The sequence below is a fragment of the Rhinatrema bivittatum genome, chromosome 18 (genome assembly GCF_901001135.1).
Source record: "Rhinatrema bivittatum chromosome 18, aRhiBiv1.1, whole genome shotgun sequence".
In the NCBI taxonomy this organism is placed as follows: Eukaryota; Metazoa; Chordata; class Amphibia; order Gymnophiona; family Rhinatrematidae; genus Rhinatrema; species Rhinatrema bivittatum.
In genome coordinates this window covers 12,359,626-12,386,977 of record NC_042632.1, presented here as the reverse complement: position 1 = coordinate 12,386,977, position 27,352 = coordinate 12,359,626, and the positions used below count along the sequence as shown (strand labels likewise).

Genomic DNA, 27,352 nt, shown 5'->3' with positions numbered 1-27,352 from the left:
TGCTTTGGAGTAGCATGGCCACCAGGCAGGAGGGCATCGCTTTAGAGTGGCAGGATGTGGTCGTGCAGCTGAGACCTGCGTTATCCTCTTGCACCGAGGATAGATCTTCAGGACAGAGCAGACAGGGCTGCTACTTTTGATTCAGTCGTTAGCAATGCCGATGGCTGGCTGACTAGTGGGCTTGAGGATTGCTTGGGATCTTGCCTGCTTGGTGCCAAGTTAACAGACCTCATGCACCACCTAGATCAGATTTTAGATTTTGCTGGGGAGGAGTTGGATGCCATGGTACATGTGGGCACTAATGACATAAGAAAATGCAGGAAAAATGTTCCGAAAGACACATTTAGGCTGTTAGGTAGGAAATTAAAATAAAAAACCTCCAGGGTAGCAGAAATGCTTCTAGCCGCAGAGCCGGGAGGAAGGCTGAGCTCGGGAGTTAGTGCAAGGATAAGACAATGGTGTAGAGGGGAAAGCTTTAGATTTCTTATGACCTGGGGAACATTTTGGGGATGGACTCCACCTTAACCAGGGTGGTACCCAGCTGCTGGCACAAATTAAGGAGGAGACAGAGCACCACTTAAACTAGTTCATAGATACAAGCTGAGCGTTCCCCAGGAGCACATCATTCAGAGTGAGATACTGTCCAAACAGGGAAATTAGAGTATCCTGATAGAGAGGACATGGCAAAAGCTCAGGCAAATTTATACGAACAGCAAAATATATAAATGCTCCCAAATTATCTGTACAACTGCTACTAACACCAGGTTGCACATAGCAAGAAAAAGCGTAGATTTTGTCTTCTTCATGGAAATGCCAGAAGTCTAAAGAAATAAGATTGGGAAGTTAGAATGTATGGCACTAAATGAAGGTATAGACATAAGAGGCCTGGTGGAAACAGGCTAACCAAACCAGGTCAGATTGCTGATGGGGTGGCACTATATGCAGTGGACAGTTTAGCATCAAGTAGATAAAAGTTCTCCAGGAAAGGAAATGCACTCCAGGATCCCTAAGGATAGAAATGAAAGGAAAGAGTATTGCAAAAGAAGTATACCACAATCTGCCCAACCAGGATAAAAAATGCTAACAGATTAGAAAGACAAATAAAACTGGCAGCACAATAATCATGGGAGATTTCAATTACCCCAATATTGAGTGGGTATATGTTTCATCTGGGCATGCTAAAGAGGTGACATTTCTAGATGCTAGTAATGACTGCTTCATGGTCTTGGAACTAACAAGAGGGGGAGCTATGTTAGACTTTGTTCTCAGTGGACTGGAGGTTCTGGTGTAAGGCCTAGCTGTGGTGAGGCTGCGTGGCCATAGTGACCATATGCAACAACATTTGACATAATCGCTGGAGGAAAATATGAAATAAAACTACTGCAGTAGCATTTCACTTTAAAAAGAAAAACTATGATAAAGAAATTAGTTAGAAAAAAGCGAAAAAGATCAGTTGCAAGGGTTACAGTTTTTCATGAGGCATGCAGATTGCATAAAAATACCAGGTTGGAAACCCAGATAAAATGTATTCTACACATTAAAAAAAAAGTTGAAGAAAGATCAAATGACTGCCAGCATTGTTAAAGTCAAAAAGACATTTTAAAGAATGGAAAGTAAGTCCAAAGGATGAAAACAGGAAGAGAGCATAAAGCATGTGTTTGTGGCATCGTGTGAACCCTTAGTCACAATGGAGATGACTCCTCCCATAGGGAGGGGTCCTGTGGGGAACCACAGCGATAGGCTAAACTCAAAGAGCAGACACATAGGTGGAAAGCTTTATTGTACTGCTGTAGATAGATGGTATGAGGCAGGAAGGAAAGGCACTGAAGTCCAGCAAGGTGCCAATACGCTCAGACAGTCTCAGATGTAGAAGTCTCACCCAGATGTTCAAGGTAGACAGGAACCCGCAGTGTGGGAATAGCCGAGCCTGGTGGGTGGAGTTGGAGAACTGGATCGTAGAGGTACTCACATAGGCCCTCGAGGAGTGATTACCTGATAGTACAGAAGATCCTGAATTAAATAGAGAGAAACCCCTGAGGAGCGGTTGTCTGGTTAGTAGAAACCCCGAAGGGTTGTTGGAAGTGAGAGGCCCCCGAAGGGTAGTGAGGCATCTAAGCGAGCAACTTAGAGCGGTCAGAGGAGCTAAACCGAAGTCCTTGCTAACTCAGTGGTTTCATCTGAGTTAGAGCCTTAAATACCCCGGTAAGGGTGGAGAACATCCGGGGAGCTGTCCAAGATTTCCTGCACTGGCCCCTTTAAGAAAGGGGCAGGCTTCGTCGTGCGCATCTAAGAGATGTTGGGGGCGGGGTTTCAGCAGCTGCGGCGTTCCTGCCACGGAGAGAGGCCTCCCGACATTGGAGCAGGCCTCGGGAAGAGCAGGCGTGCCCCTGCGTTCTGAGTCAGAGCCCTGGAGAGCAACGGACCACAGCTGTAACAGGTGAGCTCGATCGACCACGGCCTTCATGGCCGACTAGTGTAACAGTACCCCCCTCTTCAAGAGCTCCCTCTGATGGGTCGTCATCCTCCATCAGATAGTCCTCCTCATCTTCTGTAATCCAATCTTTCTCGTCATCATGAGAATCCGAGACGTGGCATGTAAGGAAGAGAGTATCTCAGGTGTATCTTGTGAGGGAATCTCGGATTCCATGATAATTGATGGAAATATGTCAGGGTCTCCACGCACACTCCCCTGCTGCAAGAGAGCATGTAGATGCTGGATCTCCTGTTCCTTGTAAGCCAGTATGGCTAGGAGGCCTTGTGTGGCTCGATCATGTGATTTCACCAGTTCCTTGTTCTCCGAATTTTTGTGGATCAACTGTTCCTTTAACTGCACAAACCTGTCTTGTAGAACAGATACCCCAGAAGAGTCAGACCTCCTGAGAATCCCTTTGGAACTCTCACAGTGGAGTAAGGGCTCCGACATGGCAGTAGCAACTGTCATGGCCCGAAATAATCCTGGGGCTTTTAAGCAAGTCTTCAAACAGCGAGATCCCCACTGGATCTGATCATGAGAGGACCAGTCAAACTGAGGTTGATGTCTTTGTAGCCAAGGCAGCCCCAAAATTATAGGGCTCACAGCCTCAGGTAGGATGACGAAGGAAAGATGTTAGACGTGAGTTGTCCCAATCTTCAATGATAATGGTTGTGTGACTTTACCAGGAAGAGGATTCCCGTGTACTGATGAAAGAACCAATGGGGAGTTCACTGACGAGGAGAGAAGTCGATAATGATCCACGAGGTCTTGCCGGATAAAATTTGCTCCAGCACCCGAATCCACCAAAGCCTGCGTGGAAATACTGATGGCAGACAATTCCAAGGAAGCAGGTAGAAGAAATAGGGGTGAACCCGATGTGCGATCACGGGTAATGACCTCAGCGGTCTCTTGACATGACAGTCTCTTTTTCTGTTCCGGAAGCGGAGGAACGGGATATCCAGTGTTATTGTCACAACCAGGTTGACGGTGCGGTGTGGTTACGGCCGCCGAAACACAGGTTTGACCCAGTTGCATTGGTTCTTCCCCGGGAGAAGCAGAGTCCTCTGGCAGGAAAAAAGAGTCAGAGAAGCGTCCACGTCATCTCGTATAGTTCTCCCGAGCCCGTTCCTGGAGTCTCCGATCGATTTTACCCGTGAGATCTATGAGTCCCTCAAGGGAAGTGGGAAGTTCCTTGGCTGCCAGTTCATCTTTGATCTGGGGAGTTAATCCCTCCAAGAATATGGCGTTTAAACTGCTCCCTTGCCAGTTTAATTCTGTGGCCATGGTGCGAAATTCAATAGCGTATTCACCTACGGACCGAGATCCTTGGAGATTAAGAAGATCGGAACCCATCGCTGGTAACCTGCCGGGTTCCTCGAAAACCTGTTTAAAGGCAGAGACAAACAGTGGCAGATTAGACAGCAAAGGATCGGAGTGTTCCCATAATGGTGAAGCCCATGCTAGGGCCTTCCCATCCAAGAGAGAAAGAATGAAGGTGGTCTTTACCGAATCGTTCGGGAACAATGCCGGCTGAAGTGCATATGGCACTGATTTAAGAAGCCCCGGCAGCGTTTTGGGTCTCTGGAGTAGCGAGGTGGGTTAGGTAGCAGAATCACTGCACGATTAGGTCTGGAGATAATAGAAGAGACAGCTGGTGAAGAAGAAGCATCATGTTTCTTCAAGAGATCCTGACAAAGGTTTAAGCAATGAACAACCGCCATCACTAGCTCTAATGAGGTCTGGAGGTTTGAACCCTCTGCATAAGGCCAGGAAAAGATTGGAGTACCATCAACTCTTCTGCTTGAGAATCCAGTTGGGCATTCAGATGGTCAATAGAAGTTGATAGTGCCTCCAGGAACCTTTGCTGTTCTTGGCTTCTCTGGGCCAGGCCTGGAATGGCCTGTAGAGCATTGAGATGAGCAGAGTCCATGGAGTTAGCAATCTGTTGTGTTTGTGGCATCGTGTGGACCCTTAGTCGCAATGGAGATGACTCCTCCCATCGGGAGGGGCCCCATGGGGAACCACAGCGATAGGCTAAACTCAGAAAGCAGACACTTGTAGGAGGAAAGCTTTTTTGTATTGCTGTAGATAGATGGTTTGAAGCAGGAAGGAAAGGCACTAAAGTCCAGCAATGTGCCAATATGCTCAGATAGTCTCAGATGTAGAAGTTCAAGGTAGATAGGAACCCACAGTGTGGGAATAACCTAGCCTGGTGGGTGGAGTTGGAGCACTAGATCATAGAGGTACTCACAGGAGCGTAGTGTGGGCGTCTTCCTGGCAAAGGAGATGGTGGGACCGAAGGTCCGTGGTGCAGGATAAACTGGACTGATAGGCCCTTGAGGAGCGAGTCCTGATGGTACAGAAGATCCTGAACTAAATAGAGAGAGAGACCCCCGAGGAGTGGTTGTCTAGTTAATAGAAACCCTGAAGGGTTGTTGGATGCGAGAGGCCCCCGAAGGGTAGTGAGTCGTCTAAGCGAGCAGCTTAGAGCTGTCAGAGTAGCTAAACCGAAGTCCTTGCTAACTCAGTGGTTTCATCTGAGTTAGAGCCTTAAATACCCCGGTAAGGGTGGAGAACATCCGGGGAGCTGTCCAAGGTTTCCCGCACTGGCCCCTTCAAGAAAGGGGCAGGCTTCGTCGTGCGCATCTAAGAGACATCGGGGGCAGGGCTTCAGCAGCGGCGGTGTTCCTGCTGCAGAGAGAGGCCTCCCGATGCCGGAGCAGGCCTCGGGAAGAGTGGGCATGCCCCTGCGTTCTGCGTCGGAGCCCTGGAAAGCAACGGGCCGCAGCTGTAGCAGGTGAGCTCTGTCGACCACGGCCTCCGTGGCTGACCGGTGTAACAAAGCACTGGTAAGTTAGATATAAACAATAAGACAGACCATGAAACAATTGGAGAAAAATCTTGCCATGGAGGCAAAAACTAATAATAAAACCTTTTTCAATTACATCAGAAGCAAGAAGCTTGCAAAAGTTTGCAAAGAAATCAGTTACATAGCTAAATAAAAATGACAACAGAAAAAGAGAAAAATGGCCCATCCAGTCTGCCCAGCAGGATTTTTCAGGATTGTAACTGGTGCTCTGTGCAGGGCCAGGCCCCCATATACAGTGTCTCATGGTAGCGCTCTTGTGCAGCTGCGTTGGCACACGGCCCTTTAGCAAGCAAAGCAGGCTCCTCTTTGGCCTGGGTAATCAGCACCTTTGAAATATGGCCCCCTAAACCATTGTCTGTGTTGCCGATTACTAAACCTGGGCCTGGCTCGGTACAGGTCACCCCCATGCCCTTTGTTTAGGTTTGTAACTGTTTCTGTGTGCATTAACCCGAGTGCACATGCACAAGAATTTTAAAACATCCGTGCAAGTGTGCGCATACATCTAGCGCGTGTATGTGCGCTAATTTTAAGCAGTTACACGTTATTCACGTATCTTTCTTAGGAATTTGTCAGCTTTAACGCGCACAGCTAAGCAGATGGAAAAAGCCAGTTTGACAAATTGGTCCACCAGTTTGCCCAGTTTATTTCTCGATCATCCAGATCACTCTGTTTCTTCAGCCTGGACTCTCCCCAGTTTACCCAGACCCCCTCACCCAGTTGGTTTAGGCCTGAAATGAGATTTCTTCAGGCTTGCACTTCATCAAGAGCAGAAGTAAATAAGCGCGGGTACCAGCTCGATGCATGCTGTCAGCTGGTGAAGACGAAAACAGTCAAAGGGGCATGGGATAAACACCTCGGATCTCTAAAGGCTAGAGGTCGGAAATGAAGAAAAGCATGCCGGGGAGGGGAGGTAACGTGCTGGTGCGGCAGTTCCTATCTTTAGCAGAAGGCATGGAGCTTATTACCCTTAACCAATAAGCCTTGATACTTTAAATGCATCTTTAGCGCAAACAGAACCCAAAAGTGAAATAATCAGTGTCTCATAAGTAAATTACCATCTCACTTATACTCAAAGAATAAAAATCAGAAAGAAAATACCATTTAAGGTTATATGTTATCACAAATAGTGACCTTCATATAGCAGTGGGGCCACAACAAGGTTTGTGTTTCAAACCCAACCTTAGTGCTCATACAGTTAGAATCAACGGCCACCATAGGAAGACAGGAGTTCAATAGTGGGTGAAATATAGTTCATATGTGCTATGGGAGTGGAATCAATTTTTTTTGCGTTTTCTTTCGTGTGCCAACAAATCAATTTTCAACCAACACTGAAATCATATAGCGCCAGGAATTAATAAATCTCTCTGTGCATAAGAAGTTGTGCACAAAGATTTGATTTTTCTGTTCCACCTGATTTATTCATTCCTGATAAGATATAAGTATGATTTCAGTGCATGTTGAAAATTAATTTGTTGGCACATGAAAGAAAAACGCTAAAAAACTGACCGATGATTCTAACTGTATGAGCACTAAAGGTGGGTTTGAAACACAAACTTTGTTGTGGACCCACTGCTATATGAAGGTGATATAACCTTAGTAGGTATTTTCTTTTTACTTAAATGCATCTTCAACATTGCTCTCCACTTCGATGGCGGGGGGGGGGGGGGGGGGGGAAGGGGAATTGGATTCAGACACAAGTAAGAGAGCCCTGAAGTCTATGATCTGGGGTACTGATACTCAGGCATAAGGGAAAAAGCACAGCACTGTTTCTACGGGCAAGTCCATAAGCAATGCACGTCAAGCAGCACTGAATTTTCAAGAAAGGTCATCACCCAGTAAAAAATGTTGCTAGCAGAAGTTTTTTATGGGTTACTGCCCCTTAAGGGAAACATGGGAGTAGCCTGAATAGAGTGGCGGTTACTAACTTAAGAAGCTTGCTGGGCAGACTGGACGGACCATTTGGTCCTTTTCTGCCAGCATTACTGTTACTATGTTAAATGGACCTTACAGTCACTGTGGGCAGAACATTGAAGTCCTCAGTGTGCATCAGCAGTAAGAAAAAAACAAGAAATAGCATATTAGGAATAATTCAGAAAGGAATAGAAAACAAAAGTGGGGAATATCATACACAATGCCAGTATATCAATCCATGGTGCGACCGCAGCTTGAGTTCTGTGTGCTATTCTGGTCACCCCATATCAAAAGTGACATTGCACAGGAGGGCGAGAAAAGTGAGAAAGGGGATGGAGCATCTCGGAAAAAGTGATCTTCAGATTGGAAAAGAGATAGCTGAGGGGATATGACAGAGGCGCAACAAGTAAGCAAGGAACGTTATTTACTCTTTAATATGGTGCCTAGGACTAGGGGACACAATGAAATTAACTAGTAGCTGTTTTAAAACAAATGTAAGAGGTTTTCTTCGGTCAATGCATAATTAAACTATGGAATTTGTTGCCAGAAAATGTGGCCAAGTATGTGTATGTTTTTGTTTTATTATTAAAAAGTGCTTAAACCTTTTGGGCTAAGAGGTCCAGAAATTTTTTAAATAAATAGTAATATTTTATTTCTTTATTTAGTCACTTTGATATACCGTGTTAACTTCATGTCGGTTTACAATACAGTAAAAAACATTAGATGCAATTAAATAGTTAAAATCATTATCAGAAAAATTCATAAAATTAGTATTCAATACCAAAATAAGAAACATTGCCCTTGGAGTTATTAAATAAAACTAATTTAAAAATAGATTAATACAAAATTGCAAATTACTAAACTAATCACTACAATAATCAGTCAATAAAATACAATGTAAATAAAATTAAATTAAAACAAGACAAAAATAAATAATAAAATTAAACTCCTTAAGATATCCTTAGCAAAGGGGAAAGTAGCAATAACAAGAGATTAATCTGGCTGGATGAAGGCCTGCTCGAGCAACCATGTCTTACATTTGTTTTTTGAATGAGAGTAATATAGCCAAGTTTTAAAAAGTTTGGACAGGTTCATAATCGAATATTAGCCAGGAGACTTGGATACCTCCAGCTATTCTGTCTGGGAGAGGCTTTCCTAGTATAATCTACCAAGGACTTCCAAGCAATCAGGACTGGCCACTGTCAGACACAGTGTGCTGGGCTCCATGGACTGCTGGTCTGACCCACCATAGTAGTACCTGTGTTTCCTCAAGCCCTACCTTTCCAAAATCATCTCTATGCAAAAATGGCCATAATTGTTTAATGGCAAATGAATGAAACCGGTCCTAAAAATGGAGCAAATTTGTGGCACCATATCACTAACATTACTCACAAGTCCTTCAGGGACTGTAACCCCTACCGATAAATAAAAACAGTTTCGCTCTTGTGCCCCTGGCTTCCCCACTCTAGTCTGTTTTAGCCTAAGTTTCAGAAAATATAATCCCATCCATACTTAATAGCAGCAAGGTCTTCACTCATCGCTAGATAATCTGCATAAAAGAAGGCAGCTGTGCGTGAACCAGAGCCATCATTAGGTGCACACTTTTGGTCCCTGGACCACTGGAAACCTCTGAGGAGAGACGGACCCAGCCACTTCCAGTTACCAGGGAACATGAATGCATCACCTGTGCCCTAGGGGATTCAGCCGACCGCTGCAGCCAGGGGGATCCAGGCGCTGAGGTTTGGGGAGTCTGAACTGGTCTTGCACTTAACCTCCTACCCCAGTGGCCCTGGCTCAGCCTATCCCTGATATTATGTCTTTGTATCTAGCCCTGCCAGTACACTCTACAAGCCTTGCTGTTTCAGCAGAGGGAATCTGTTTGGGTCACCACTGGAAGGGCTGGTGAGGAGTGTCCATGTACAGCAGCAGGTCTACCCGAGCAGGCCCTTTATCTCCACGTGGAGCCTGTAGCTGGGAGTCAGCAGTGGGCTCTACACTTTTCACTCGCTTCGCCTGAGCAGTGCTCTGAGCGCCTCATCACGTCCTCTCACACTTACCTTCCCCACCAGTTTACCCTTCCTGTTCATGCACAGGTAGAAGTCGGTCTCCTTGCCCTTGATCCGGACTTGGCTGCCAAATGTGTCGGTTTCCACTAGAAGCTGGGCTTGGAAAGAGAGAAGGGAGAGAGACATTTAAACAGGGTGACAGGTGGAAACCCGGACAGCCATATTTCTCCACATTCAGCAGTGCTTTGCATACACGTCTGGTTTTCAGGATATCCATAAAAAAATATGATTTTACACATATTGGGCCTCCGACATATGCAAATATGTCGGAGACCCAATATGTGTAAAATCATTCATTTTCAATGTTGATTTTCTGATAACCCAAATGGCTTTAGGGCCAGTAAGACAAATTAGGGAATCACTGCCGTTTAAGCCTTCTCGCAATGTTATACAACTTTTCCTTCCTTTCTCCCCTAACACTGCAAGCACCCTTAGCAGATCTATAAGATGGTAAATAAGGTGGTATTAGCTTTCACTTATTTATTATCTATTTAACAAAACGGCAATGCTGAGGTTTTTCAAAATACCAACCAGACATAATCTATGAGGACAGCAGCAGAAAAGTACCCAGATTACTTCAACTCAAATTTAAGTCTCCAGCGAAATTAAAGAAAATCATGCAGATAGTCTGCAAATCCATTTATTGCACTTTTATGAAACAATACATATTTTACCCAAGGATTTAATTTCCTACAACTTCTGACAGGAAAAAAAGTCCACGGGAAGAAATGGTGCAAGTAAAGCAAGTTTGCTTACTGTAAATGGAGTTCTCTGTAGACAGCAGGATGAATTAGCCATGGCAAGTGGTGATGTCATCCAACAGCACTGAATGGACTATCCTCTCCTAGCTCATAGATCTTTTGCTCTACTGAGCGTGTGCGGGAGTTCCCACATGGGCGCTGCCTAGTGAGCCCCTCAGTTGATTGAAGAGCTTAGCTTTAGCTTGGTAGTCTCCACTAAAAACAATGTATGGGTATCGGTTTGCCATCCACTTGAATATGGTAAACCACAATGGACTGAGATGCACTTTGATCGATGATGTACTGAGACCTGAGGAAGAGAGGGAGAAAAAGCAACTCCTTTGGATTACAGCAAAATGGGTCCAGAGAGCTTGCTTGTCACAAAGATGAATATCTTTTCCACTTAAAATTGTATGCTTTACTGGTTCAAGACTTCCCGGCAGAGATTACAATATCCTCAACTTCCTAGGATAATGACAGTAGTGACATCAGTGTGCACTCAACATCCATGCCGTCCAGTTGAGAGAGGAAAGGTTTGGTTGACATAGATGACACTCCTCCTATGTTAGTTGGACTGGATCCCAAAGGGATCAAAGTACGAGAACCACACTTGTCTGGGTGATACTGGAGCAATGAAGATCAAGCGCACTTGATTCTTGAGCACTTTCTGCACTGTTCTGGCTACCAGTGGAATTGGTGGAAAAGCATACAGTAGATCTGCAACTCATTTAAGTAGAAAAGCATCTGAAGCAGATCTGAACTTGCTTCAAATAATGGAGCAGAATCTTTCTACCTACCTGTTGTCATCTAATGCAAATAAATTAATTGATTTACAGGCGACCCTAGAGATCGAATAACCTATCATTGTTTGATCTAGAGATCACTCGTGAGGACAAAACACTCTGCTGAGGCTATCTACCAGCATGTTGGAGGTCCCAGGAAGATAAGTTGCTTGATGCAAGGCTTTATGGCTGCAAGCCCAGTCTCAAATTCTCAGGAATTCCTGGAAGGGGGTCCACAATCCTGTGCCCTCTTGCTTGTTTACATAGAAAATTCTACCTGATTGTTGATTTGGATTAGAATTCTCTTTCCCTAAAGGAGTTGCGAAAACATTCTCAATGCATGTCTGATTGCACAAAGCTCCAGAAGATTGATCTAAAACAGATATTCTGTTGACAAAAGGTTCCTGGGATTCACAAAGGACCCATGTGTGCACCCCATACTCTGATTGCCAGAGTTACTTGATGGGGTAGAAGCCAAATGGGAGTTCCCATCTCTAGGACATCTGGACTATTGACCACTGGAGAGACTTCATTTCCGTGGTGACCCTTTATCCCACTGAATGTGGAGGACCCACTGAAAAATCTGCATGTTGAGATGGATCATGGTGACAAGTACTGCTGCCGCCTTGTGACCCAGGACACATAACACCTCCCTGGCTGAGACCTGCTACTGCTGTAATAGGCTGTGAGTCAAGGTGCAAAGGCAGAATGCTTGCTCCAGAAGGAATGTTTTCTCTTCCAGAGAGTTTATCCATGCTTCTATGAACTTGATGCTTTGGGTAGAAACAAGGTTTCATTTGACAAAGTTGACAATGAACCCATGTGCCTTATGATGTTGGATCATCTTCTGTAGGGTGTCCAGTACCCCTACCTGAGAAGGCCCCATAACTAACCTGTTGTTCAGGTAGAGAAATATACAAATCCCCTGATGGTGTGCTGCTACTACTGTTAGGCATTTTGTGAAGACCCTTAAGGAAGTCTGAAAGGAAGAACTTTGTTTTAGTAGTGAGAGCAATCCACTGCAGATTGGACACATTGCCAAGGGAAGTGATGTAGTCATATGTGAGCATACGTCCTTCAGATCCATGGCACACATCCAGTCTCTTGCTTGAATGAAGGATAAAATGGAGTGGGAGTTCATTTTGAACGTCTATCACAACATACTTGTTCAGATTTCATAAATCTAGGATGGATCTTAATCCCATTGACTTCCTGAGGATAGTGGGAGTAGAATTACCCTGCCATGGTGACTGAGGGGAACATGATTTTTCACCCATTAGCTGAGAAGTGACTACACCTTGAATGGAACTGGGTGAATGGATCTGGATTGAAGGCCACACAATGGTGCAGTGTTGGAGACTGGGAGAAGCGCAAAAAATAACCAGATTCTACAGTCTTGCGGTCTCAACAGTCCTTAATGATCTTACATATCTCCTTCAGATAAAGGTGAATCCTCATCCCTAATGAAGTAGTCAAGGCTTGAGAATCACGACTGGTCAAAAGTTAGGCTTCGACTGTGCTTGTAGAGGCATCTTCAGATGACATCTCTTCTGCTGTCATCCTCGAGCTGGAAGATGCTGCTGTAGATTGCAGGTGGTGAATGATACCTCTGAAATTGAAGAAGGGGCATCTCTGGAAGTAGGAGTATTCCAAAGCAAAGTAAGAATGCCTGGATTAAGATGGTTGTTCAGAAACTGTTGAAAGAGACTGGACAGCAACATGCTACTCCTTAATTTGGTTGACTGTTTTCCCTGAGCTTGTCTCCAGAACAGGACACATCAGCCAACTTGTCATGCACATCATCTTGCAGATTGCTGGCTCTCAACCAAGCCAGCCAGCGTGCTCCAATGGTGCTGCACAAGATCTGGTTGTGGTATCAAATGACTCATACATGAAAAGGAGTAGATGACATTCACAATCCTCTGCATCCAGAACAGCACATTAAAAATCTGCCCATTCTTCGCGCAGTGACTCCAAAAAGGATTTCAGTTTCTCAACGCAATTGTATAAATATTACACTATACAGAACAGGTGAGCCATGATACAGGCACTGAGCATCAAGCTCTGAAAAACCTTCTGCCCAAAATTATTCAATAGTCTAGGGTCCTTGCCAAGTGTAGAAAATTCTGGTCTTCTTCAATCATTTCAGTGCTGATTCCACTACCATGAACTGATGCCGCAGGTGCAGAAGGTCCGAACTCGCTGTTGCCTGCCTTCCTGGATCATCAAAAGTCCTTTGAAATGTGGTGACAAAGCGTGGTAACTCTTGGAGAAGAAAGTCCGCTCGCTCTCACAAGGGAGAAGCCCAAGCCAGTGCCTTGCCTTCTAGGCGAGAGAGGATGAAAGTCACCTTCATGATGCCATCCTGGAATATGGACGGTTGCAAAGCAAACTGCATATAACATTGGTTTATGAAGCCCCTACAAAGCTTCGGATCCCCATTAAAATGGGGCGGGGCAGGCAGAGAAAGTGAGGCCCTGACCAAAGTAGCCAGCGCTGGAGAACTGGACAAGACAGGCATGGAAGCCACTGGGCCTGGATGAGAGTCCAGATGAGCATTGAGGCACTTGATGGATGTAGCCAACACCTCAAGGAACCGCTGCTGTTCCCAGATCATCAGAGCCAGGCCCGGAATGGCCTGGAGGGCTGATGGCTCCGCTGGGTCCATGGCCTTGGCAGCCTGTTGCAGAGGTGGACCCCTGGCCCAAGGTGGTGTTGGCATCACCCATGGAGGAAGCCCCCATGGGTCCTCACCGTTGGGAGGCAAGACGAAGCAGGAAGCGGAGGCCGACTGGAGCTTCGCCAATACCAGCCCTCGTTCCCCACAGTAATGGGGGCAGGCTGAACTTAGGTGAGCCTCCATGTGGTTGATCCCAGAGAAGATATTCAGAGGCAGAGTGCCAGGTGGCAGCGGAGACGAAGGGTTCTGGAAGGATGAAGCAAGAACAGAGGTCAGGTCCAGACGAAATGCTGTTAAGTACATTGATGGCAAGGATAAGCGATGCTTCACTAGTCCCTGATGTGTTGATGCTGAGGCTCAATGCATCAACAGTACTGGGTGCGTCAATGGGACTGTGCCCATCCCTGGCTTCAATGGTGCCAACTGTGCTGCCAGCTTTAATGAATAGCACTTTTATGTGTCAATGAGCCTTGTGGGGCTGGCAAAGGGCTCACAAACACTTGTTCTCAGTGCTTCTGTGCTTTGTTTGACCCCAGCAGCAAGACACATCTGGGAACCAGCACCACAGGATGAGGTGCTGAGCTGAGCAGGAGCTCTTGTTACTCGAAGAGCTCCTGCTCAGCTCAGCATGGAAGAAGCCAGAGGAGGCCCCATTCCAAGATGAGTAACAATTACTGCTCTTCACCAACTTGCGAAGTGTTTCCATTTTCCAGGCCCTGTTCCTCTGGGACCTTGGTGACACCCAGTCGCAATCATAGCAATTAGCTGCATCGTGGTCTGGCCCCAGACACATATAATAAATGTCATATCCATCGATTATTGTCATCTTCCATTCACAGATGCAGTCCTTGAAGTCGCTGGGTGTGGTATTCTTAAAACCAGACATAATGTTTAAGAAATTTCCTTTTTTTGTGTGCATGCAGCACTGAACAGTGCTGTTGAGGGATGGCTGAAGCAGGGAGGCAACTCAAAATGAATGGAAACCAAAAGATTCCAGTACAAAAAACTTAAATTTAGAAAGAAAAAGCATATATCTGTGCTGGAGCTCAGATGAAAAAAAGACAGGCTCACGAGGCAGAGCTAGCTCGAGAACTCCTGCACGTGCTCAGTAGATCAGAAGCTCTATGAGCTAGGACAGAAGGGTCCTGATGTTGTCATCATGTGGCATGGCTAATTCAGTCCTACTTGTCAGAGAGAAACCTTTACAAAAATAAAACTGGGGTCAAAGGACCGACTTTAAAACCAGGCAAAAGTTACTCAGTGCCTTCTATGCAAGGTTTGCTTTAACAATTCTTTTCTGTTGCACATTCTACAATATTACTAAGATACTGGAACAATTTGGTGTAATCTCAGTTCTTAAGAAAGAACTGTTCTAAACTGTATTTCCATAATGCATCCTGCTTGGTGACATCACATGATTATGTAGCACACTGCAGTAACCACAATGCTAGTGCACTTACGTTTTCCTGCCCTAGTCAGATTTCTGCCCCTCACTGACACCTTCACCCAGAAAAACAGTTCCTCAGAGTTATATCTACACAATGCATACACAGACAGCCCCTGAGAGACACTTCTACACAGAGACAGCACATGACTAGCCCCAGAGGATCATCCATACAGAGACAGCTGCTCAGAAATACAGCCACACAGAGAGAGAGCACACAGAGCGAGTACATGGCCAGCTCCCAAAGGAACACAAAGACAAAACACTGGAAAGCAGAGAGAGGAGAGCTGGCCCCCCTCACCCTTGGGCCATAGCTGACGTCTGCAGGCGATGGGTGACTGATCAGACCTGCATGGAAAGTGATACACAGATGGGGCTTTCAGAAGAGGAGGGAGAATATAAAATGCAGATGTGGCTCAGAATTTCGTTGGGTTTCTGGATAGTTTTTGTCATCTTTCAATGTTCAAACGTTAGAAGGGGAACATGTCAGCCCACCAAATATAAGGTAAGTTAAAACAAACTTGATAAAGTATCTGGGGAGAAATGAGGTTTTTCTAAGGCCTTCAAATGTTGAACGAAACAAGCTTGTTGCCTGAGGAAGGAAGCTGGTCTCAGCAGGCAGAATGCCAGTCCTGGTCTTACCACATGCACGGACTTGAGCTCTGGTTTCCGTGATGTAAACAGCACTACAGAGGGGTAAAGCCAGGACTTTGAGTTACCAGCTAGTCATTCCCCCAGAATGCCAGGGGATTCTTCTAATGACTATTTCCAACACCTAAAGATTGGGATTCAGTGATTCCTTTTGCTGCAAAAGGCAAAGGCAGCTCAGAAACCCAGTCTGCTTTGGAAAGATTGCTAGAAGCTCAGAACTTTTAAAATGTTGCTCAAGCAGGGTTTTCAAAGAGCCAAGGCACAAAAACAGTGCTTCTTGCATTGACAGCTGACCTGCAAAGAAGTTTAGATTGGGGAAGAGATTCTGTAATTATCCTTTTAGATCCATCGCAGCATTTGATAGCTTGGATCATAAGAACCTTCTGAATTAGTTTCGGGTCTTTGGTATCTCTGGTTAAATACTTGGTCTTCCTCTCTTATCAGATCTCTCTTTACAGGAGGTCATTGGAATGTGGAATTTCCTGTCACCGATTTTATTCAATATTTATATGCAGCCCCTGGAAAAGCTTATTTGATCATTTGGATTCTTGTCACAAGCTGATGACTAGCAACTTTACTGGGAGTTAAGTAGAACAAGATCACAGGCAATTGATCAAACTTCTTTATTCTTGAAAAAAACATTTGAATGGCTTACAACTAATAAATTGAAGGTTACCCCACTAAAAACTGAGGTGATGTGGGTTACAAAGCCTTCACTTTCTTTGACTGTACCTCGTTTAATCAGTGAAGGAACCACAAAGACTGATGTCAAAATTCTTGGCATATCTGCAAACTCAGATCTGGTTTTTTTTTTTTCATAATCAGATTATGTTGTGAGAACCTGCTTTAAGAATCTATAATGATTCGTTACTTGCAAGCCTACCCTCCAAGTGAAAACCTGGCTATGGCCACCCGTGCTGTAGTGACAACCTGTCTTGATTATTGTAACCTGCAAATTGCCAGCTCTTCTGTACAATACTTGCAACTTGGAGAACGCAGGGTTGCTTACCTGTAACAGGAGTTCTCCTAGGACAGCAGGATGTTAGTCATTGGCTGGAGCCCGTCAGACAGTAGTGTGATGCGAATGTGTGGAAGGAACTCCACGTCACAGCTTGCAGATCTCCTCCACGGGAGCTGCTTGCAAGTGGACAACTGATGTTGCCATGGCTCTGACAAAATGAGCTTTGACATGACCCCCAAGATGCAGCCCTGCCTGGGCATAACAGAAGGAGATGAAATCTGCTAGCCAATTGGATACTGTCTGTTTGGCAATGGCAACTCCCAAAAAAAAAAAGGTGGGGGAACTGTCTATGGACTTCTGTCCGCTCCAGGTAGAAGGCTAAAGCTCTCTTGTAATCCAAATTGTGCAGTGCTCATTTGCCTTGGTGTGAATGGGGCCTGGAAAAGAATGTTGGCAGGACGAGTGTGATTAAGATGGAAGTCCATCAACACCTTAGGCAGGAACTTGGGATGCGTGATAATACTTGGTATAAGGTGGATAAGTCACTAAGGCCTGAAGCTCACTGACCCTGTGCGCTGAAGTGACTGCCACCAAAAATATGACCTTCCAGGTCAGGTACTTCAGGTCACAGGTGCGCAGCAGCTCAAAAGGAGCTTTCATCAGCTGAGCTAGCACCACATTGAGGTCCCAAGACACAGCAGGAAGCCTCAAAGGAGGCTTTAACTGAAGCAGGCCCCGCATGAAGTATACAACTATAGGCTGTATAGGGATGGGCGTAGCATATACACCTCGGTGGTATGCTCTACTTGCATTTAGATGAACTTTAACAGAGTTTGTTTTTAGGCCAGTCTCTGACAGGTGCAGAAGGTAATCAAGCAGTTTTTGTGTGGGGCAGAAGAAAGGATCTAGGGCCTTCTGCTCATACCACACAGAAAACCTCCTCCACTTCAGTCCAGCTTTTGAGAAGCTACAAGGACCTGAGACACATCTTTGGAAAGATCCTGTAGCTGCAGAATCAGCCTCTCAACATCCAGGCTAGGAGCAACAGGGCCTGGAGTTTGGAATGCCGCAGCCTGCCCAGATTCTGTGCCCACCCACCACCGCCAATGGCCACAAGGAAGTGGCTGCAATGCCACACAAAGAGCAGGTTTCCTACCTGCCTGCTCTAACCACTGGCACCCGGAGCAGTTTGAGGAGCAAGCCGAGGGCGCTACCAACCCCCCTCCGAAGGAAGCAGCTCAGGCAGATGCTGGCGCCAGACAATCCATTGGTCCTCCTTCTGCCCGTCCACTGCCCTGTACCCGCCCACCACCACCAACAACAACCACAAGGAAGTGGCTGCAACACTGCAGGCATGCGCACGAAGGTGCACATCAAAGGAGCCTGCCTCTTCGTACACGCCTGAAGCAAGTTAATTTTAAATTCTAATTTCTACCATAACCAAGCATATCATAACATGGAACCGGTCCACCTCACTGAAACAATCATTGGTCAAGGAAACCATAGAAACCACCAGAGAACCTCAAAACACAAGCAAAGAGCGAGGACAAACCTGATCTATCCCAAGATAAATAACAATTCTCATATAATTTCTTCCAGCTTAATGTTCACTCAATCGTTATAAATAAAAAATCCCAACTGTTAAACGACCTACTAGACCTACTAGAGGAACTAAATCCAACTATCTTCTGCATTACTGAAACATGGCTGAAAGACAACGACATCCTAAACCAAATTGATAACACCAACTATGATATCTTTCACTTCCCCAGACAGAAACAAAAAGGTGGGGGGTCTTTTAATAATCTCCAAAAAAGAACTTAAACAAACCTTACAAAGCTGAGATAAACCTGCCCAATGAGATTGCAATACTAAAATCACTTCCAGATATCGGTTTGATCTATAACCCACCTGGAACACTCCAAAAAGAATGCTCAGCACTAATCAAAATCTTCACTAAAACGTTTTCAGCTCTAGAATCAACTCTAATCGTAGGAGGCATGTAAGACAGCACCCCTAAATTGACAGCATGTGAAATCTTTCTAGATGCTATGGAAGCCATGGGTTGGTCACAATTTGTATCCAACCCCACTCATAATGCAGGACACATCCTTGATCTAATTTTTGCCAATCGCAATAATTGTATAATCAATTCTTCTCACAAAATATTGCCCTGGTCTGACCACCAGCTAATAAAGGCAGAAGTAACTCTCCTCACCACACAACAAAAACTCAAACAATAATAAATCCTTCACATACAGAAAAAAAAATAGAACCTGAAACACTCAAATAAATTATTGAAAACAAAATAACGGAGTTCAATCACAATAATGCATCCTCATCATTTGACTCCTGGGATAAAATCATAAATGAAATAGTGGATACCCTATGCCCAATCCAGACAAAAATGTTCCAAAATGCAGGCAACTCAACTAAACAAAAGAAACCTTGGTATAGTGAAAAGCTAAGACACACCAAACAGACCCTGAGACAATCTGAAAAGAAATGGAGGAAAAATCAATCTATGGAATCCCTAGAAAAATATAAATCCCTATTAACAAAATACTACGAACAAATCAATAAAACAAAGAAAGAATACTAAGCAAAACAGGTTCATGGTGTAATATTTAATTCAAAACTACTCTTTGAAACAGTGAAAAACCTAATCAAGGACCCATCCTCTGCCATCTCAAATAACTATGATTTTACAAATAACTCATGCAATGAATATGCTAATTCATTGTTAAACAAAATCAATACACTTAAAGCACAATTCCCCACTAATAAAACAGCCTGAAGAAAAATTTGGTCAAATAAAATGGAATTCATTCGACCTAGTATCTAACCATGAAATAAATCAAATCATCACTAAACTAAAGCCCACTTCACACCCACTAGACCCTATCCCTGCAAGTGCCCTGAAAACTGTAAACAGCGTAATATCCCCAATATTTACAACCATAATAAACCATTCGCTAGCACAGAGCTTTCCAAACTGTGTGTCGGGACACGTTAGTGTGTCGCCTGCAGTGTGCAGGTGTGTCGCGCAAGCCCGGTCAACTCTGACGCAAGTTTGGGCTTTTTTTTCTAGAGATTCACTTTTTTTTTTTTCAGTTTATGGGTTGCTTATTATTAGGTGATTTTTGCTGTCAATCGCATTTTTTGGGGGACTTGGTGGGTGGAACGAGCCTAGCTGCCCTTGCATTGGCTGCTGCTGCTGATGAGGCCTGGCCATGAGGAGTACTGACTGCAAGCAACAGTGTTTGGTGATCCTGGAAGGTTTTATGCAGCACGGCAGGCTTGAACCCTGAAGGGAGTGAAACACTTAACTGGCAACTGTTGCGATCCCCCCTGCTGCTGCGCTGCAGGAGGTCTCTTACCTTCCTCCTGAGGCCGCCTTGAAGCCAGGGCCTCGCCTGCGCATCTTCCAGGACTTGCTCCAGGGCCTGAGAGGCCTAGCTGTGCCTGTGGCTTGCATGCCTCAGCGTTTGGACTTCCTGTTTGGCGACGCCCTTCTCCTAGGGGCTGGCCCGCAGCTCTCCACCTGACTTATAGGACCAGCGGTGGGCGGTCCTGGCAAGCTCCTCCCAGGGAGTTGCCTTCTACCTCCAGTATTTAAGGACTGTCTGTTCACTTGCACCGGGCCTTCGGATTGTGCATTACAGTTGTCTGTAACCTTGCCGGTCCAGGTCCTCCATGTTGCCTGATGTCTGCCTTGATGTGTTTCCTGATGTCTGATCCTGAAGCTGCCTGATCCTGATCCAGTTCCGCTTGTTCTGACCTACGTCCTGTCTGGCTCCTGAGCCTTCTGGCCTGTTGGGCCCTGAAGTGGCCAACAGGAGGGATTCTTCCCCCGGGCTCTGGAGCTTCCCTGCCTGCCAGCCGTAAGGACTTTGGATGTGAGTATCCCAGCATCGGAGTTCCTGTTCGCCTGGAGTTTCCCTGCACCCTCCTTCTCAGCGTGGTCCGCGACCAGCCTTCCTGGGCTGTGTAGGGCGCGTCTAGGACAGGGTGGTCCGTGACTCAGTCCCATGGGTGGGCTGAGTAGGGCGCCCTGATGGACAGTGCCATGTTTCCGTCCAGCCTTGTCTACAGTGTCTGCTTCAGCCCCTGTCTGATGTCTTCTGTTTAAGGACTCTGTCTGCCCTCGCCTCTGTCCGGCCTGCTGCCCATTGCAGTTCCCTGCGGCAGGTCCGAAAGGGCCGGGAACAGTCGGAGGACCGTTCATTAGTCAACTTCCCCGTGTTGGCTACCATGGGCATGCAGGTCCGGCTGAGGGTCGGACTCCCTGCTTCTGTTCCTGCCTGCCTGGCTCACCATGCCTGCTCAGCTCACCTCCCACGGTGTGGCCTTGGGCTCCTCCTGGGGTCCTGCCGTGGCCCAAGGGCTCACCACCCGCCTGAGACGACCGCGCCCGCGCGCGCTCGTAACAGGCAACAATCAAAAAGAAGAGGTACATGAGTGTGGGGGCGAGACATGTACTGGGGGGGAGAGAAATGAGTGTGTGGGGGACAGACGTGCTGGGGGGAGAGAAATGAGTGTGTGGGGGACAGACGTGCTGGGGGGGAAGAGAGATGAGTGTGGGGGGCCAGACAATTTGTTTTATTATTGTTACTCATAAATTATAACAATAACATGAACCTTGGAATATTATATATTTTTAATATAAATGAAAGGTTTTCATGAGATAGGTTGTGTCGTGAAACATTTTATTATGTATATATTTAAGGAAACATACATAAATTGTCGAAATATGTTTCGTTCGTTTAACTTTTAACCTCTGGTTTGCTAGTAGACTGAATTACTGTGTCGTGAAATTATGTTTGTCTAAAAAGTGTGTCACCAACATGAAAAGTTTGGAAAGCTCTGCGCTAGCAGAAGGATTGGTCCCCAATAGGGCAAAGCAAGCTGTTATTAAACCAATGCTAAAAAACAAAACTGGCAGAATCGATGGTTGGGACAATTACAGACCAATATCCAACTTGCCTTTCATCGCAAAATTCCTAGAAAAAGCAGCTTTAGTACAATTAGAGAATCACCTAGAGGACAACAATTTACTATAACCAAACCAATTCGGATTCAGAAAATATTGATCAACTGAAACCCTACTCATTTCCCTAGCCGACCCTATACTACAAGGCTTTGACAATGACGAATTATCCTGGTACTAATAGATTTTACAGCAGCATTTGACAGAGTTGACCATACCCTGCTATGTCACCAGCTGAAAGAAATTGGAATAGATGGAAATCTTAACAAATGGTTCTCCTCCTTCCTAAAAGATAGGACATTCCAATTCAAACTGGGTAATCAAATTTCAGACACCTTAACAATCAATACAGGCATCTCTCCCAAGGATCAGCACTCTCAGCCACTCTATTCCACATCTATCTGCTGCCTATTTGCGTATTACTAGCAAATCTAGGAATCAAATTTTTCCTATATGCAGATGACAAACAATTCTACATCCCTTTCAACAAAACATTCAAAAAAACATACATGAAGGCCATAGAACAAAGGTTTTCTCAACTGAAACTAACTAAACCCCACCAAAAAAGGAAATTGTGTGGTTAAGGAGAGAACAGATTATCAAACCGCCAATCCTAAACCTAGAATTACTAATATCACTCACTCAGATCAAGTAAGAGACCTAGGAGTTCAGATCGATGAGAACTTCACTATGAAAAAATATAGAAGCAAATTAATCAAAACAGGATACTCCAAGCTGAGACTACATTGACTAAAACCATTGTTAACAAGACAGGTCCATCCATACTGTCTTACAAACATTTATATTTTCAAATTTAGATTACTGCAAACCCCTTCTACTAGGCTTACCCTCAAGTCTAGTAAAACCACTACAGAAATTAACTATGTAAAGTGTAGTGTGAGTAGAATTAGAACTTGTATTTACTGTTATGTCGACCATTATACATATGAATATGAACTTGATTATATAATAGCTACTGTAATATCCTAAATATTAACTTGTCAAATAGACACCTCTATGTTAACTGTATATATTTTTACTATGTAAGCAATTGCTCTCTGCTTATCTGCTTTGCTCTCCAGTTAGAAATTGTTTAATCTATCCCTCTTCTTCAAACGGCCTTGTTCTACATTCCCTGTTTTAATGTAACTTTCGCTTTCTGTGTTAACAGGTTTTACCCCCTAGTTTATTGTACACCGGTACGATAAGACTTGGTCTTGAGCATCGGTATATTAAAAGAATGTAAATAAATTAAATAAATAAATAATATATATATGATTAACAACTAGAATATTCACTGTTGCATAGATGTTGTGCTCCTGATCACCTCCCTCTCAGTCGGGCTCGAGGCCGCTTACCTCCTTCCAGGCCGTGGTAAGGAACGCCACTCCCCTGGCTCAGTAGGCTGCATGGCCGCGGCGTCTCCTCGTGGGAATGCCGCCGGAGGCTCCGCTGACTCCGCCCACCGCATCTGCCACGCGCACGCGTAAGCACGGCACTTGAGGCCCCACACCCGGAAGTCCTGGACAGCCCCCCGGAGTGACGTCAGACGCCGGCAGAATATTTATACCGGGCGTCTGACTCTCGTGATTCGCCTTGCAAAGAGGTTCCTGCTGTGAATTAGTTGCGCTCCTGTTCTGCTTCTGCTGATACCTGGTTCCTGACTCCGGTTTGTTCCTGATATTCCTGATAGCTGCCTGCCACGACCTCGGATCTGCTCTTGACTGCTCTTGCCTCTGCCCTCCGGCTCTGCTGCTGATACCTGGTTCCTGACTCTGGTTTGTTCCTGATACTCCTGATCGCTGCCAGCCACGACCTCAGATTGCCCCTGACTTCACTGGCTTCGTCTATCAACCCTGCTGCTGCCTCCTAGGCCTGGACCACTGCCTAGTGTCCCTGCTCTGCCGCTGTTCCAGTACCACCGACACCCCTGCTTCCGGTAGTAGTTCCTGCGGCCCGGCCCCTACAGGCCGGGGGGGGGGGGGGGGGGTCCCAAGGTTCGCGTGGCTGAAAACCTCACATCACCAGCTCCTGCTCCGCCACCCGGCCTTCCCAGTAAGAACTCTCCTCCTCCAGGCTGGCCCAAGGGTCCACTGCTCTCCCGAGTATAACAATAGAAATAAAAAGCGAATGTTGACACAAAATATGTGTTCGTTGACCATGAATATGAATACAGATTTTGTAAACCGTTTTGATCTTCTTTTGGAATGACGGTATATAAAACGCCTAAATAAAATAAATAAATAGATCCTGCGAATTGAGATCTGGGGTCTCATTGGTTTCCAGATGGACAACTCCCGGAGGAGTAGAAACCAGACATAAGAACATAAGATATTGCCATGCTGGGTCAGACCAAAGGTCCATCAAGCCCAGCATCCTGTTTCCAACAGAGGCCAAACCAGGTCACAAGATCCTGGCAAATATCCAAACACCAATAAGATCCCATGCTACTGATGAAATTAATAGCAGTGGCTATTCCCTAAGTAAACTTGACTAATAGCAGTTAATGGACTTATCCAAGAACTTATCCAAACCTTTTTTGAACCCAGCTACACTAACTGCACTAACCACATCCTCTGGCAACAAATTCCAGAGCTTAATTGTGCGTTGAGTGAAAAAGAATTTTCTCCGATTAGTCTTAAATGTGCTACTTGCTAACTTCATGGAATGCCCCCTAGTTCTTCTATTATCCGAAAGTGTAAATAACCGATTCACATCTACTTGTTCAAGACCTCTCATGATCTTAAAGATCCTATCATATCCCCCCTCAGCCATCTCTTCTCCAAGCTAAACAGCCCTAACCTCTTCAGCCTTTCCTCATAGGGGAGCTGTTCCATCCTCCTTTATCATTTTGGTTGCCCTTCTCTGTACCTTCTCTATTGCAACTATATCTTTTTTGAGATGCGCTGACCAAAATTGTACACGATAATCAAGGTGCGGTCTCACCATGGAGCGATACAGAGGCATTATGACATTTTCCATTTTATTAACCATTCCCTTCCTAATAATTCCTAACATTCTGTTTGCTTTTTTGACTGCTGCAGCACACTGAGCCGACGATTTTAAAGTATTATCCATTATGATGTTTAGATCTTTTTCCTGGGTGGTAGTTCCTACTATGGAACCTAACATCGTGTAACTACAGCAAGGGTTATTTTTCCCTATGTGCAACACTTTGCACTTGTCCACACTAAATTTCATCTGCCATTTGGATGCCCAAACTTCCAGTCTTGCAAGGTCCTCCTGTAATGTATCACAATCCGCTTGTGATTTAATTACTCAGAATAATTTTGTATCGTCCGCAAATTTGATAACCTCACTCGTCATATTCCTTTCCAGAACATTTATATATATATATGAAACGCACCGGTCCAAGAACAGATCCATGAGGCACTCCACTGTTTACCCTTTTCCACTGAGAAAATTGACCATTTAATCCCACTCTGTTTCCTGTCTTTTAACCAGTTTGTAATCCACGAAAGGACATCGCCTCCTATCCCATGACTTTTTTAGTTTTCTTAGAAGCCTCTCATGTGGGACTTCGTCAAACACCTTCTGAGATCTGTCTTCCCTAAGTACCCCTTTAACCCCTTGGTCACTGTTCGAAACAGGGTACTGGGCTTGGTGGACCTTTGGTCTGACCAAGTATGAAAATTCTTATGTTCTTATGATCATGTTATGATCACTATTGCCAAGTGGCACTACCAGTTACCTCTCTCACAAAATCCTGTGTTCCACAAAAAATTAGATCTAAAATAGCTCGTTGGTTCCTGAACCAATTGCTCCATGAAGCAGTCGTTTATTTTGTCCAGGAACTTTTTATCTCTAGCATGCCCTGTGTTACATTTACCTAGTCAATATTGGGGTAATTGAAATCTTCCATTACTGCTACACTGTCAAATTGGTTAGCTTACCTTATATCTCTTGCATCACCTGTCATATTTTGGCCAGGTGGATGGTAGTATACTCCTATCACTATTCTCTTACCCAACACACACAGGATTTCTACCCTTAAAGATTCTACTGTGCATTTAGTCTCTTGATTGATCTTTATCTTGTTGGATTCTTTGTCATCCCAGACAAAGCACCACCCTTCTAGAAATTTTCTATGACATTAAAGAAAATAAAGTTCACATTTTCCCTCCCAGAGAAGATATTGGGAGCTATATGGCAAAAAGAGGCCAAAAGCATTATGCCTGCTCTGAATAGAGTAAATAAATCAGGATGAGGGCAGGGGGCGGGGGGCCCAGGAAGTGAATAAATGCAGTGGATGGTAGTGGAGCAAAGCGCACTAATGGAACATCTATGGTAGCTTCGCATCCTCATTGCTCCAAATATCTTTTTCTAAACCATGCTAAATAGATATTTGTGTGCCCCAGATATCGCAATTTTAGATATATTTTTAATTGGTTCAGGAACCGATAAGAGATCGCCAACAAATCTCATAAGATCTCCTATACCACTGGCCATCCGTGGTATAGGAGATCTTATGAGATTTGTTGGCGATCTCTCGTCACAGTTTGACATTTCCATTTGGTGGAGAAATTTAGTAGCAGATATTTATGGATACCCAGTGGGTCAAAGCACTTATACAGCAGTTTTGTCTTAGGCATTTCAGTGAAATACAGTACATATCCTTTATGTGGAAATAAGATACTTATAATATTTTTATTCTATTTAGAATTATCTTGTTGAAATTGATAATGAAGATTTACTAAGTTTCAGTGACTGGAGAAGTCACATTGATGAGAGGAATAATAAGATCAAATTGATTCCATTGGAGTCTCCTTATTGAAGATTTTCTGAAGATTGTTTCGTGTTGAGTCAGTCCCTGAGGAAGCCCTCAAGATAAGAGGGTGAAACAAAGGACTTGTCTTCTAAATATCTTGTGCTTTTTGGATAAGGAGTGGATTTTAGAATATCATGTGTTTTTTGGATAAAATTTTCAAATTCATCACTTTATAGATGACGTATTTGAACTGATTATGAATCAATAACTTGTATTGTTTAAAAACATTTATGAATATGTAATGAGTTTGAAATGTGTACTTACATGGTTTTATGTGTAATGTGTGTGTATGTTAGATTTTAATTGTCTAGATAGGTGTTGAATATGTTATTGCACAAATAAATGCTTAAAAAATCTATTATAAACTATTAGTTCTTCTTTTGTGTGTGGTTTAAGGGTTAAGAAATGGGCAGAAAAACAGAGAGGGAGGAAATTGTAAAATCTAGGGCTCTCACCTCCCCTTTTTAGCTCTGTGGGATAGAAAGTCAATCTGCCATTACAATGGGTCACAGAAACTTCATTTAGAAAAAGCTGTTTTATTACTGCTCTACATATAGGGAGTATGTTTATGTTAATAATTTAACTTTTATTAATGTTATTTAGCTTTTTGCTTTGTTTAAAATTATTTCATTATTGACATTTAAATGTATTAGACTAAGGAATTTACTTCCTGCTTATTCTGTTTCATTGTAAACCAGTTTGATATGCATTTTATGCAGGAAAATCGGTATAAATAAATAAATAATAAATATTCCAAGACTTACACAGGAGATGCGTGTGTAAAATCAGCAAAATGTGCGTGTCAGTAGTCTCTGTGCACAGTAAGGGAATTTTCAGACATGGTGAGAGTGGTAGGCATGTACAAAGGGCATTTCGAGGCTATTCTGGGGCAGGGTTTGAATATGTGCATATTTAAATATTTTATAAATGGAGTATGCAGATGCGTACATGATCAAACATACATATGCTTTTACACTTGCTAATCAAGTTGCAGAT

General features: G+C 44.4%; 1 protein-coding gene across 3 annotated transcripts in view; it reads right to left on the bottom strand.

Moving 5' to 3' along the window:
- FGF18 (fibroblast growth factor 18) overlaps nucleotides 1-27,352 on the bottom strand; it is a 246,230-nt gene that overhangs the window by 29,852 nt on the left and 189,026 nt on the right. For 2 of the 3 annotated variants that reach the window (XM_029583966.1, XM_029583965.1), the window contains one exon: nucleotides 9,311-9,417. In XM_029583966.1, the coding sequence (XP_029439826.1) occupies nucleotides 9,311-9,417 (107 nt within the window). The remainder of the gene's footprint in view (nucleotides 1-9,310; nucleotides 9,418-27,352) is intronic. The other variant, XM_029583967.1, reaches the window with a different exon arrangement.